General features: G+C 41.9%; 1 protein-coding gene across 2 annotated transcripts in view; it reads left to right on the forward strand.

The window, feature by feature from the left end:
- FBN1 (fibrillin 1) overlaps nucleotides 1-13920 on the forward strand; it is a 229393-nt gene that overhangs the window by 176092 nt on the left and 39381 nt on the right. For both annotated transcript variants that reach the window (XM_016211097.2, XM_087821626.1), the window contains 7 exons: nucleotides 963-1031; nucleotides 1128-1253; nucleotides 2449-2571; nucleotides 3218-3376; nucleotides 5943-6014; nucleotides 9487-9612; nucleotides 12529-12651. In XM_016211097.2, coding sequence (XP_016066583.2) covers nucleotides 963-1031; nucleotides 1128-1253; nucleotides 2449-2571; nucleotides 3218-3376; nucleotides 5943-6014; nucleotides 9487-9612; nucleotides 12529-12651 — 798 coding nt within the window. The remainder of the gene's footprint in view (nucleotides 1-962; nucleotides 1032-1127; nucleotides 1254-2448; nucleotides 2572-3217; nucleotides 3377-5942; nucleotides 6015-9486; nucleotides 9613-12528; nucleotides 12652-13920) is intronic.

Here is a 13920-nt window from a genome sequence, read left to right on the forward strand (position 1 = left end):
AAAAAGAAAGTAGTTAATATCATTGATACTGAAAGAAGCAAACCAAGATGTTTAAGTGGGGGAGTTAGCTCTTTTGATTAATAATGATTAGCAAATAAAGGTCCACCTACCCCAAACTGGATCAGAGCTAACACTAGAATACATACATATATAAATTTATATATAAATATACACACAGAATTCCAGAAATCCAAGAGAAAGATTATCAAATTAGGAAAGACCATGATGACTGTGAAAGAACTGCTTCTTGTAAATGCTCACCAGGACGGTACAGCAGGTCAGGGTCATTCTTACGTGTTCCTGTGTGTATCACACTGCTGGTGCATGGCACTGAAATAAATGTTTTTGACTGAAATAGTTGGATGACAGAATGAATGGGGGGAATCAAAGGACACTGTAAAAACTTGGTTTTGGAAACTAGGGGCGCCAGTATTACTGTCAGTTAAATAGAGGGGTAAGAAAGATCTCTAGTCATTAAGGAGAGAAGTGGGGTGGGAACCAAGAAAGAGCAGCTTTTCCTAAGGCTCTGTTTGGAAAGGGTTTTGGAAATAGGCTGGTGAATGTTATTATGAAAGCTGTAATTTCCAGGAAATAGGCTGAACCAAACATAAAAATGGAGAAGGAATCTGTTAGAAAATAAAAAAGGGAAGGAGAATCTTTAAAAAGAAATAATGATGGAGATAAGGGGATAAAATAGTTCACAAGGACATAAGGCCAGGGACGTATGTAGAGGGTGCAAAGAGTGAGGACGGTGGCCTTACAATTGGCAGCCAGATTGAAAGCCTTTTGAAAATGACGACTATACACACAGATAGTAACTAGCTTCCGATGGGTGGGGGTAGCTGCTAAAGATTCATGAAAATGAATATGTTCAGTTGGATATGTCGCTATTTCTCTTGAGGATACCATTTCTAGAGATGTTATACTCCAAAGAACTCAATTTGACCTTTTTGTTTCCGTAGCCGAGTACAAAATTCTTTGTCCTGGAGGAGAAGGTTTTCGACCCAACCCTATCACTGTTATATTGGAAGGTAATTCTGTTTCCTTTGCCCTAGTGAGCATACATTTTGAACTTCCTTGGGTTTATTTACAATGCTGAAGAAATGCCGTTGTCTTCATTTTGACAGATATTGACGAGTGCCAGGAGCTTCCCGGGCTGTGCCAAGGCGGCAAATGTATCAACACCTTTGGTAGTTTCCAGTGCCGCTGTCCAACGGGTTACTACCTGAATGAAGATACCCGAGTGTGTGACGGTAAATGGCCCTTATGGGGTGATAAGTTCTTTCCAATATTGAGAACTGACCTCAAAAGCCAGAAAAACTGAAATTTAGCAACGGAACATGATGGTCTAAATATGAACATAGGTAAATATGACATGTGGCAGCTTGCACCAGTATTACTGACACAGTGTCATTGTCAGAACGCCAATACACCCTAAGTCTCTCTCTTTTCCCGAGAAAAGTATAGTTTTATTATCTTGGGTCACAGTCCCATTTATGCCTACAAAGAGTTTTTTATGCTCTTCAGAAAAGCCACTTTTATTAGAGTAGCACAGGTCCCATTTCAGTGACTTTTGTATTCTGGGCAGTTCTGGGCCCTTCTTCCTGTTCTTGACCACCTATCATTGGTACTTGTACATTTAAATGAGCTTCTCTTAAAGGTGGTCCCTTTGGTTTCATGATGCGATGACTCCTATTCATCCTGTGTTGCTGGAAAGATGGAGAGTGTTGACCGCTTTTAGCTTTCAGAGGACTTGGGCTGTAGACCAGGCTGAGAGAGGTGGTTTTCATTTACACGCTGGAGTCACACAACTAGTTAGGGACGAGACTCCCTTGCATCCTGGAGGAGAAATAGTCCTCTGGTTCTCCAAAAGGCTTATTAGTTGACTCAGTGACAACCTTGTTGAGTATTAGATGAGCATCCCAGTGTGTACAACACAGCCCTAAGACCCATGGAGTTCACAAAATTAGAATCAAACCCCTGCGTTTGAAATTAGGGAAGGAGGTATGAAGTACCTGTTTCCATGCTCCCTTACCCATGCAGATTCGTGAATCCAGTGGTCAATGGCTTCAGGAAACATCATCTCCTATAGATTTTGTGAACATACAAAGTACTATATACGTAGTTGTCTTTCTGAAGGATCCTTGAGTTATATTTTCTCCACATTTCCATCTTTGCATGCCTTTGAGGATACATAAGACTCAGTTATTAAGAACTCATGCCAGAAAGTAAAACTTCCTTTTCTGAAACATCCTTTTCTGAAAATGCATGCAAACATCAGCACAGATGGACACCGATGCGCTGAACATCTGTTCCTCTTGTCTGGATTTCAAAATGCCCTGTGGCCTTTCTCCTTCATTGTCCACATTTATAGTGACACTGAGTACCAGGCCATTCCAAAGAGTGAAGTGTCCATATTTCCCATAACACTTTCTTTTCTGATTACAGATGTGAATGAATGTGAAACTCCCGGAATCTGTGGTCCAGGGACATGTTACAACACCGTTGGCAACTACACCTGCATTTGCCCTCCAGACTACATGCAAGTGAATGGAGGCAATAATTGCATGGGTAAGTCCAAGCTTTTCTTAATAATGTATGGTTGGTCCTCAAATGCAAAAAACAAAAGAGCTTCAGGTCCAGAAATTAGCCCTTATGTTAGGTTAGCATCAGGCCCAGGGCTGCCTCCGTTCCCTGTCTTTGTGAGAGCCTCCTCCCCTGTAAACCATGAACTTGGCCTTTGTCATCACCTCGTGTGGGTGGTTGGGAGTTTTCTGTAAAATGTAGTGTTGGAAAATCCCAAACAATGGTTTAATAGTACTTCTTTTGTTTGACTTTGGGTGTATCTTTGTACAATTATATTTACAGCAACTGACCTACAGTATTAAAACATCATGAGTCGGAAATGAGAAAATAGCTGCCAAATAGTGGAGAATTGTTACTAGGAGACAGAGTGGAGAGTCATGTAAAGTTTATTAACACCACAGCTACATCATGAGTTAGTTCTGTGGCACAAAATACCAGGGAATACATTTCTCAAAGTTTTTTTTTTCTTATAGTAGCATAGGTGCATGGAACGTTGTGTAAGAGCAGGCTTTGCCCTTATCAAGTTCAAGTTATAATACAATTCAAAAGAGACTCGCTCCTTGAATACCCCTTTAGAAATCCCTTGATTTCCCATGGCATCACCAATCCTTTCCTTCTTCCTTTCTTCCAGATATGAGAAGAAGTTTGTGCTACAGAAACTATTATGCTGACAACCAGACCTGTGATGGAGAACTGTTGTTCAATATGACCAAGAAGATGTGCTGCTGTTCCTACAATATTGGCAGAGCCTGGAATAAGCCCTGTGAACAGTGTCCCATCCCAAGCACAGGTGAGTTTTAATTTCACCAATACCAAAACTATAGGTGAATAAATTACTCATAAATTGTTGGGGAAATGGGTCTCAGCCAGGGAAGGAAAGGGTGCATCGTCTATCTTCATTGGAAAAAAATGAGCTCACAAAGGCAAATATTTAAATTCACAGTTAATCCTGGTCCTTCCAGCTGAAAATTAAGTTACAGAAGATGCTTTCTAGTTTATATACTAGTTCATTCACCAGACTTACAGACACAGCATATCACAAAAGCATAAATACTGTTATTGTTTTGGAGTTTGCCATGTAACTAAGAGACTGGAAACATTATGCAAAGCAAAATGACAAATAAGTAAACCATGTTCCTATTATTTTAACTTATTTATAACTAGTCCTGTTTCAGAAAGAATCTAAGGCAGCCCACAAAGATTCAAATGTAAAATAAGAAAGCCTAAGGCAAATGGCAAACAAGGGCAAGAAACTTGGAGCATGGAGCGAGGCTAATCCACAGAATCCAAGCCAGGAGTTTCCACACACTTGCCAGAGATGAGCAGTAACTTTGGCTCCAAACTTCCTAGCAGCTCACATGAAAAAGGGAGACGTGATTGCCCTGCCCAGTGTTGCTCAGTGGTAGAGCATTGGCCCCTGGACCAAAGGGTCTCAGGTTCAATTCCCTGGTCAAGGGCAAATACCTGGGTTGCAGGTACTTGCCCTTTCCGGCCCTGTGTCTCTCTCACATGCGTGTTTCTCTCTCTCTCCCTCCGTCCCGCCCTCTAAATACCTCTAAAAATCAATGGAAAAAGTATCCTTGGGTGAGGATTAATAAAAAATGAAAATTAAAAAAAAGGAGACATGATCAAGTCTAAGAGTCTCAATGACTGTAAAGCAAACTCAACACTGAAAGCTCAACTCTTCTTGGTATTGAGACCTGAGAGAAATTTCTTTTTCTAATCTCACAGAGAAAAATCTATATGATGTTGTTTTTTAAAAAGTATAATTTATATCCTTGCAGTGAATGAAGTGAAAGCTTTAGTGCACTGTTCTTATATCATATGCTAGATGATAAATATCATGTATGTCATGATGACATAATTCACTAATGTGAAGATTTAGATTGAGTGAACCATGATGCAGGTATTGAGTGGAGTGTTCTGTAGCACCTACTCTATTCCCCACAGTGATCTGGAATATAGTGAGTCTATTTTCTGGTGCTACCTGACAGCACATGAAACTGATTTTTTTTTTTTTTTTTTAGTAAAATATACCATTTCACCCATTGTTTACTCCAGAAATAATGTAGTAACTATCACTTATAATTACGAATTACCTTACTCTGCATGGTATTGCTAGATCAGGGTTGATAAACTACAGCCATTGGGAGAAATCTAGCTCAGCACCTGTGTGTGTTTGGTCCACTAGCTAAGAATGAATTTTACATTTTTAAGTGGTTGAAAAAATTTTTTAAATTAAAAAAAAATTAATCCTCACCTGAGGATATGGTTGTTTTTTAAAAATTGATTTTAGAGAGAGAGGAAGGAGGAAAGAGAAACATCTACGTGAGAGAGAAACATCAGTTGGTTGCCTTCCGTATGCAACCCAGCTGGGGATCAAACCCGCAATCTAGGTATGTGCCCTAATCGGGAATCAAACCCAGGACCTTCTCGTGCGTGCGGGATGATGCTCCAACCACCTGAGCCACCTGGCCACACATTTTAGGAATTCCTGAAATTTTTCTGGATGACCAGTGTCTGTTGACATGACACTTGTTGGAAGTGGACACTTATAGAGTAAGGCATAAAGCACTAGAAGAACATGCTACATTTATTTACTCCCAGAAACCGTGGACTAATTTTCAGTGGGTTTGACCAATAAGGCAATGGCCACCTTGAGCTTAAATTTATATCATGCCATAATAGTTACAATCATGATCTGGAATGACAGGGTCTCAGATTTAGAAGGGGCTGCAGATGACATTTGGTTCATTCTTTATTATCAACTTTGATGAATGCAGACACAGGAAAGAAAGATAGAGGGTCAGGGGAGGGAGAGAAGGAGAGAGCAAGAGAACAGCACCAGAGAAATCCAGCTCCAAAAATTGAAGTAATGACGTAGGTTGGTTGTTTGACCTGATTTAGTGATTAATAGACCTGATGTCAAGAACTTGGCTAGACTTACTATGGTCTTCCCCAATCTACTGAGGAAATGGCTTTTGTAAGCATTCCCCTTAATGCAGAGTGGAAAGAGATGCTCTTGCCAGTCCTTGGGTTCAGAGGTGAACAACATCCTTATACAAACCCAAATTCCTACAGGCAAGCTCATACAAATGAGTGTCATATGACGTGGAGACCTCTGCTTTTCCCGCATTATTACATCAACATGAGGTCACTTTTCCTTCAATATTCGTCTTAATGACCAAATGATAACATCTGTAGGAATTTTCAGATTTACTTTTTATTTTCAATTCTTTGAAATACAGATAAATATGTTTCCAGAATGTTTGCAGAGTACATTCTCTCAGCCCAATCATCACTCTTTGCTGACCCTTGTCCCACAGTCTCACCCTACCTTTGTTTGATCCCTGCAGATGAATTCGCTACACTCTGTGGAAGTCAAAGGCCAGGCTTCGTCATTGACATTTACACCGGCTTACCTGTTGGTGAGTGATGATGTCATTGTTAGAACTTCCTGCATTTGCCTTTGTGTGAAGAAAAGGTTGTACACTTTGTTAGTTTCTCAACTTGCTTTTTTTTTTTTTTCCTTAGAAGGAAAAATCATTAAGCAATGTGATTTCACTTTATTGAAACACTGATTCTTAGTTTGAAATGAACTGTGCAAACACCCTGGTAGCTCCACCTAATTGGCAGCAGTATTTGTTGCTCATGATTAAGGGGCTGGAAGGCTTTTCACAAAATTACAATCAAGCTTAGTTAAACCAACCCTAGGCATCAACAGAGAGAGATTCTGGGAGTGGGGCCAGTTGACGTTTGACTTGACTGTAATTCCCAATCCTTCCTTCTGACTAAGACACGAGTTTAATATGATTTTTCATACTAATCCTCATGGGTAGGTTGTTCACATAAAGCCCTTCTTGTGGATCAATTTTATCTTTCATGGGATCTCCTCAGGTCATCTGCTTTGGGAGTTTCTGATATGAAATTAAAAAAAAAAAATCTTTCCAATTCTCAGGGAAATCTTTCCTGTCTGGTAACTGGAGCAGAGACCACTACAGTGCTAGAGATGCTTGTGCAAGATTCAGAAGTATTGCACAGCAGTTAGCCAGCAGGGCAATGCCTCTGTGGTTTAAAACAAGTACCATAAAAGTAAAAAGCTATTGCATTCTCAGTTTCCCCCCGTGTGATTTATATGCATCCTTAGATGCCCCTCCTGGGCCTGAGCAATTGAGTGGAGTAGCAAATATCACCACTTGCTTCGTTCCACCTTATTCCTAATAAGTAAACTGAAATCCACATCAGCCTTTCCAGTGACCTTGTTTAAGAAAACAAGGGTCTGGTCCAGCAATCAGCCTGGCTCCCTCAGTGCCAAATCCATATGGCTCCACAGTCCAGTCAACGTCCAAAGAAACTTCATGGTTTGGAAAGAAAAACTGCTAAATGACATTGGCATAAAACACCTGGCCCTAGCTGCTTTGTTTTCCCCTTCCCAAAACAGATCTCTTCATCTCCCTAGAATCTCTGATCCAAAGATAGTGGTCTTTAATAGTGATGGGCCTCCACGGTCAGACAGGGAGTGCACCCCAGCAAGGCCTGCCCTCCAAGGTTGCCAGCAGTCAGACTCAAAACAGCATTAGCATCGTCCACTAATAGAGCTGGAAAGGCCCCAGACATCATCTAGTCCAAACGCCTTGCTTTGCAGTTGAGGGGACAGAGGCCCAGAGAAGGGAAGGGACTCAGACGAGGTCACCTAGCTAATTAATAACAGAGCTGGGGCCAGAATCCAGTCCTGACTCACAGCTTGCTTTGCCTGTAGCTCTTGAAAACTGGAAATGCGATAGTTAGCAGTATACTGATTGTACCAAATTCCACCGTGACAAAATATTTAGATGACTGGGAAACTTTGTTTTATTTCAGCTTTATACTCTCCTTCTGAAAGGCCTTAAGATTGTTGGTGTATAGAGCCCATTCATATGGGGTTAAAACTATAGCAAGTTTATTAATCTTGTCTTAAAATATAAACTTCCCCAAGTTGAAGTTCAAATGAAATCCAGACAGGAAAAGAAAACATAAATTTTTAATACATCCTTTTGCTGTTTTATGCCAAACAATGGCTAGAAATTTGACCCAGCCTATTATTGTTAAACATGATGATTCATCACTGATATTTAAAACAAATAATTGTGAATATAATATTTCATATTTTAACCATACTATAAGAATGTCATCTGGATTTTTGTTTGTTTGTTTGCTGATAAGACACAGTTGTATGCTTACTTTGCATAACTATTTAACAACATGAATGATAAATATGTGAAAAATCTAAAAATATAATTACCCGTATTCAAAATGGCAATATACCTTTTGAGATATTAAACTTTTTTTTTTTTTTTTAAAAAAAGATCAATTTGCCTTCAAACAAAATCAAGCCCTTTAGAAAAGGGTCTAAAATAAATTTATGGCCTGTCTAATTTCTCCTTTAAGACAGGCTGGTGTCAGAGTGTGATTCTTCTGAAATTATAGCACCTTTGGTTGGCTCCACTTACATCTATGGCCATCTTCTTACAACCTGTGCAAAGTACCTTGCAGAGGCTCCTGACTAGAACATGTAAATGAAAGTATCTCAACTGCAGTAACAGAAACCTAGTGAATTAGAAAGACTCATGACTTAGATAGACCAAAGCTTTTCATCCGCTCCCAGCTTCTGGAGTGTTTTGTGAAACTGCCAAGGGGCTGGTGGAGGGGCCCTGCAGGATAACAATCACTTTGATAAAGATTTTGTGTAGCTTGAATGACTGTAATGTGAAAAAACACAAGGGAGGCAGGATACCTGGTTAGAGGATTCCTGGTATCAAATCCTGACTCTGCTTCTTATTGGCCATGTGGTCTTTGGCAAGTTCCATCCTCTGACTTGGCCTCAGTTCCATCATCTACATAGTGGGGATAGTCATAGTACCTAGAGACTACCTCATAGGAAGACTGATGATTCATTGAGTAAATCCAGGTTGACTGCTGGAGAAACATACCAGGCATATAGCAAGTGAGACACTGTTAATACTATTAATATTATTATCCTAGAGGGCCCTGAATGAATGGGAGTTCAGAGCAAGTTAGACAGAGGGGGGACCAACCAGGCTGGTGGGGGGGGTGAGACCTGCCCACAAGGTTCCCTCACCAGCTGGCCAGCCCTGCTTTAGCAGCCTGGGTCCTGTGTAAATGCTCACCAACTCCACTTCCAAATACTGGTTCTTAATTTAGCAAATTTTTATTGACACTCAACATTTGTCAGACAGCATGCTAGCGGCCTGTAATGGTGTAGCAGCTAGGCCCAGGCCCTGGCCTTAGGAAGCCTCAGTCTATTGTGGCAGTCCTTCCTCAGTGCCGGCCCCATCTTTATCGTCAGCTGGGGCCCAGATTACACCCCCAGACCTGACCAAAAACTTTCTGACAGGGGAAGGGGGTGCTGAAGTTGAATTTGAAGTATCAGAGTTGGCTATGACCGTGGGCTCCTCCTCTGCTCTTTACCAGCTCTCCTTTCCCACTCTAGCCAAACGTTACCCACACTTTGGGGAAAGAGGCTGTTTACTCTCAGCCTTCACTTTTTTCTACTCCTCTGCACAGTGTCCAGTGGGTGCAAAGATGGCTCCCACCTGGACAAAGAGGATGTTCTGAAACAACATAAAAAAGACAGACACTAAATCCAGATAGACACATGGGTGTCTGGAAAGTGGCTTAGTTATTTCAACTTGACATTCATTGGCGTGCCCCATCCCATCAACGCCACCCCAACATATCGCCCCCCACACACACATACACACACTTGGCACGCACACATACACACACATTTTCTATTCTTTGGTTTTAGACTTAAATTGAACATCGAGTTAGAAGTAGCTGACTTTCAGTCCAGTTTGACCCTGCTCTGCTGTCACTCATGCATGGCTGCTCTGGTTCTAGATATTGACGAATGCCGGGAGATCCCAGGGGTCTGTGAAAATGGAGTGTGTATCAACATGGTTGGCAGCTTCAGATGTGAATGCCCAGTGGGCTTCTTCTATAATGACAAGCTGTTGGTTTGTGAAGGTAAGTGATGTCACTATATCGTGTCCAGAAGTGAACTAACTGGTGAGCTACTTACTCACACACTTGGCCAGTTTCACAACATCGGAATTTCACAAATCCATCAAGCTCTAGCATAGTGAAGGGCACTGTAGGGAACAGCATGAAATCTCATGCAAAAAAAATTCACTGACTCCCAGTGGAAAAAGCAGGACGTGCATTCCCCAGCCCCCTTTCCCCCACACACAATGTATTAGATTTCCCAGCTGATACGAAAAAGCCTTGAGTTCCTGGGTGTGTCAGATAGATTACTTTTGTTTCTCCTTGCTTGAAAGTGAGCATGAGTGGTGGGCAGTCATCTAGAGTTGAATCTCAAAAGCAGCATTCTCTTCCAAATGGAGCCTTTGCTACTCCCAAGTGAAAACAAGGCTAATGCAAATATTCCAAATGCATGAGAGAATTCTAAATGACAAGAACAGCAAATTCGATTTTATAGGAAGAATGTTGGCATGCTTGCAAATGGTACTTTTTTCATTTTCAAGTGACCTCCCCTTGCCATGTGTATATACTGTGATTCTGCACATTCCTTGCAGCACTTCATCTTTTTCCTCCATCTGGGGAAGGCAGTGTCCTTTTACATTATAGTAAAAGGGACGACGTTACTGGTTATTAAATAGACCACGTGCCCTGGGATAGCTGGAATAATTTTCTATTTAATATTTAAACTTGGAGCCTCTAGCAGCGTTTTTGTTCATGCTAGAAAGTGTTAGTATCCCTTAGAGCATGGATTAGAGCACATATGTCAACATTTTAATGTTAAAAAAACATTTTTCTCCTAAACTGGGGACAATTATAGACCATGAGTAAAGTTATAGCTCTAAGCACATGCTTGTTAAATTCTCCACACCAGGCTTTTCCTTACTACAGCCAAGTCGGCACATGTCCTTTCCTTGGCCTGTTGGGGGAGGGAGTGGGAGTAGGGTGATAGCCATTTGGAGCCTTCCTAAGGAAATACTCATTTCAGACTTGGCCCGCCCTGTATTTGGAGGCCAGCAAGAATCAGGTGTCTGGGAGGAGGCATGATGCTGGAGAGAGAGGAAGCCCACAGCAGGTGATCATACAGTGCTAGGGTTGGCCACCTTCCTCAGAGCCACAGTCTCCTACCTTCCATACAGGCCTCAGGATGACTGCCGCCTCCTTGTGGCATCTCCCCTTTGCTTCCATTTAGAGATCCCTTTGATGGCTCCTTTATGCAGGTACCTCTTACTTATATCTGCTGAAGCAGCCACCTTTGGCTAGAACCCATAGTCAAGGCCACCCATGACCACCAAGTCAACCCAGATCTTGATATGCACATGAGATTAAAAACCTACCGCTGTGCCAATGGAAGCCACTCTGCTGTCAGGGCAGCATTCAGTGGATACTGAGATTACCAAGTGCTCCAACTTTTGGGTTCCATTTCACAGCATATCCATGTGCAGGGTGAGTGTTTAATCCAGGGTCAGCCGCTTCCCAGCCCACTCCTAGCTCTCAGAATCAGAAAATGAAGGTTGATTTAGTACATGCCTCAGCAACGCTGGAGTTGGCATGAACTCCAGAGGGATTTAGAAGGAGCTACTATCCGTCCGTTCTTCCCAAGTATGCACACAGTCAGCTGTTAGGCGCCTGAGCATCGCAGCAGTGCCTGTCTGTGACACTGTTTGGCTTCGTAAAGACATGAGCTACCCTCAGTGCATCTGTACACCCTTAATTGAGAGCAGGGCTGACTTGGTGGGTGTGGTGCTGGGTGCTTGAAACCGAGAGACAAGCAGACTTCTGCTCTTGTATCTGCTGCAGGAAGAAACACCCTCCCTCTGCCCCCCCCCCCATTAGATGGCAACTCCCACCACCAGTAGTCCTGACATTTTCCCGCCAGAAAGCACAAGCCTAAGAGGCATAGGTTGATGTATTTGCTGCCCCCTTGTGGGAACTTCTTCAGCTGAGCCAACTTCTGTGTAAAACCGCAGTGCTGGTGCTGAGGGCTGACTCCCACCTGTGTTTCAAGCTGTTCCTTTACTGGACTTAGATGAACTAGATTATTTCGTTGGAGCAGGGGCAGGGAACATGTATTTTGCCCCATGGTGTAGACCGGTCTGTGCAGTACCATTTGCAATGGATGTCATGAATTTGAACTACATTTTAATTACATTTACTATGTAATAACATTTACATGAATTTAAGCTGTTTAAAAATATATATAGGCAAACAACCCCCTGAGCATAGTCAAAGCTTTGAAGTACCTAATATCCATTTTGTTCTCTCCTTTGATAAGGTGAATTGGGTTGTTTTCAGTAGTTTTATGTGCAACATGTTAGGTTTCCTTGACCTGACTGCCATGTGGCAGTGATTTAAGCAGGAGCCTCCACAGCCCTGCTCTGAGTGCTGCCTGTGGACCAGGAGCACCAGCATCTCCTGGGAGCTTATTGGAAACGCAGACTCTCGGGAATTCCCCAGACACACTGGTCAGAATCTGCCTTTTAGCAAGATTCCAAGCAATTCACATATACACCAAGGTTCCAGATGCTTTGCCCTCCAGATCTTTCAGCCTTCCAGACAAAAGAAACCTGATTGAATCATAGAAATCTGGGGCTTTGAGCAAATACAAGATTTCCTGGGATAACTGTGTTTACCCATGTGAAGTCCTGACGGTAGCAGTTGAGTTTCATGATTTTTTTTTTTAGACACAAGTATCACTTGAGTCCATATATGGTCCTGAATCAAGAACTCACATTTATGAAAACTTTGAGTAAAGTGGAAAAGTTAGAAAATGATTTTTCAGTCCTCCACTGTCTGTTCCATAGAACTGATCAAAATAAGAAAATATAAATTTATTTTATGTGAGAGGCTTGACTTGATACCAGGTTCAGCTCTCCTTCTAATGAACTTCTCTTGTGCCTGGAGATATTGACGAGTGTCAGAACGGCCTGGTGTGCCAGCGCAACGCCGAGTGCGTCAACACTGCCGGCAGCTACCGCTGTGACTGCAAGCCGGGCTACCGCTTCACTTCCACGGGCCAGTGCAACGGTAAGTAGCCCCTGCTGGCTGCCCTGCCAGGAAGTGGGTTATCTCCATTTAGACTGCTGAGCTCCAGCAACTAAACAGGAAAAAAGGAAAACCGCTGAAATGTCTAAACACTTACCTTTTTTTGAAATATATGTCTCTATTGATTTCAGAGAGAGGAAGGGAAAGCGAGAGAGAGAGAGAAACATCAATGATGAGAGAGTCATTGATCGGCTGCCTCCTGCATGCCCCCTGCTGGGGATCCAGCCTGCAACCCAGGCATGTGCCCTGATAGGAATCAAACCACGATTTCCTGGATCCTAGGTCGGTGCTCAACCACTGAGCCACACCAGCGGGGCTAAACACCTTTTTTCCCTCTTTATAGATGAGATGTTTTCAAAACAATAAATAAATCACGTACATACCTAGATTACGTATTTACCTATCTGCTACCCTACCTCAAACAGTCACACCCACAAATATACACACACATACTTCTCCAACCAGTATTCAGGACCAAATACTTTCTTTTTTAATTTCACATAACCCCCTTAGGCAGGTGAAATTGTCACCATCTCAGCCACACTCCTGAAATCTTGACAGTGAAGCTCCTCTGAGCTGCACATTAGCCTGCAAAAAATGAACAAAAAGAACCAGCAACATTACTCTCCCTCCTAAACATTTTATAGATGAAAGATCACTCGCTGAGGGCAGCAAACCTTAATAGCCTTTTATTAGCTGTAAGTCACCTACAGCAAAATGGGAAACTGTCTTCCAGAAGTTAGTGCTTTTTTTGTTCACTTTTGTCAGGGATGTGGTAGAAGTTAGGGGGAAAGAGTGTGTAATCAACTTAAATTAATGGTAAGGTTATTAGCATCTGATGGTACCTTGCGGCCAGTGGTATCAAATGAAACACTGATATTTCAGCCCAGAAGCAAAATACTACTTCATAATGTTTTTCATGTAAGTTTTATAGTAATTGTAAATCATTATATATTTAACTGAAAGGTCAGGGAGAATATGTTATTTTGCTTATGGTTCATTTCACAGGGAGTTTCCTGGATATTTTATGCATTTGTGAATGAAACAACACAAGGGAACATGGTCAGATTTTCCTTGGATTTCCTTGCCCACCAGTGATTAAGTGGTAGGAAGTGTACTGCTCTCTGCAGGGTATTTTGCATTGTTTTATGAGACCTCAGTGGGAATGGGGTATAATAGCAGAACAGAAACTCACTTTGAGAATCAAGACCTGTTTTTTTGAGTTTAGAGGAATATGTGCAAGTGTTTAAC

The sequence above is a fragment of the Miniopterus natalensis genome, chromosome 1, assembly GCF_054644295.1.
Source record: "Miniopterus natalensis isolate mMinNat1 chromosome 1, mMinNat1.hap1, whole genome shotgun sequence".
In the NCBI taxonomy this organism is placed as follows: domain Eukaryota; kingdom Metazoa; phylum Chordata; class Mammalia; order Chiroptera; family Miniopteridae; genus Miniopterus; species Miniopterus natalensis.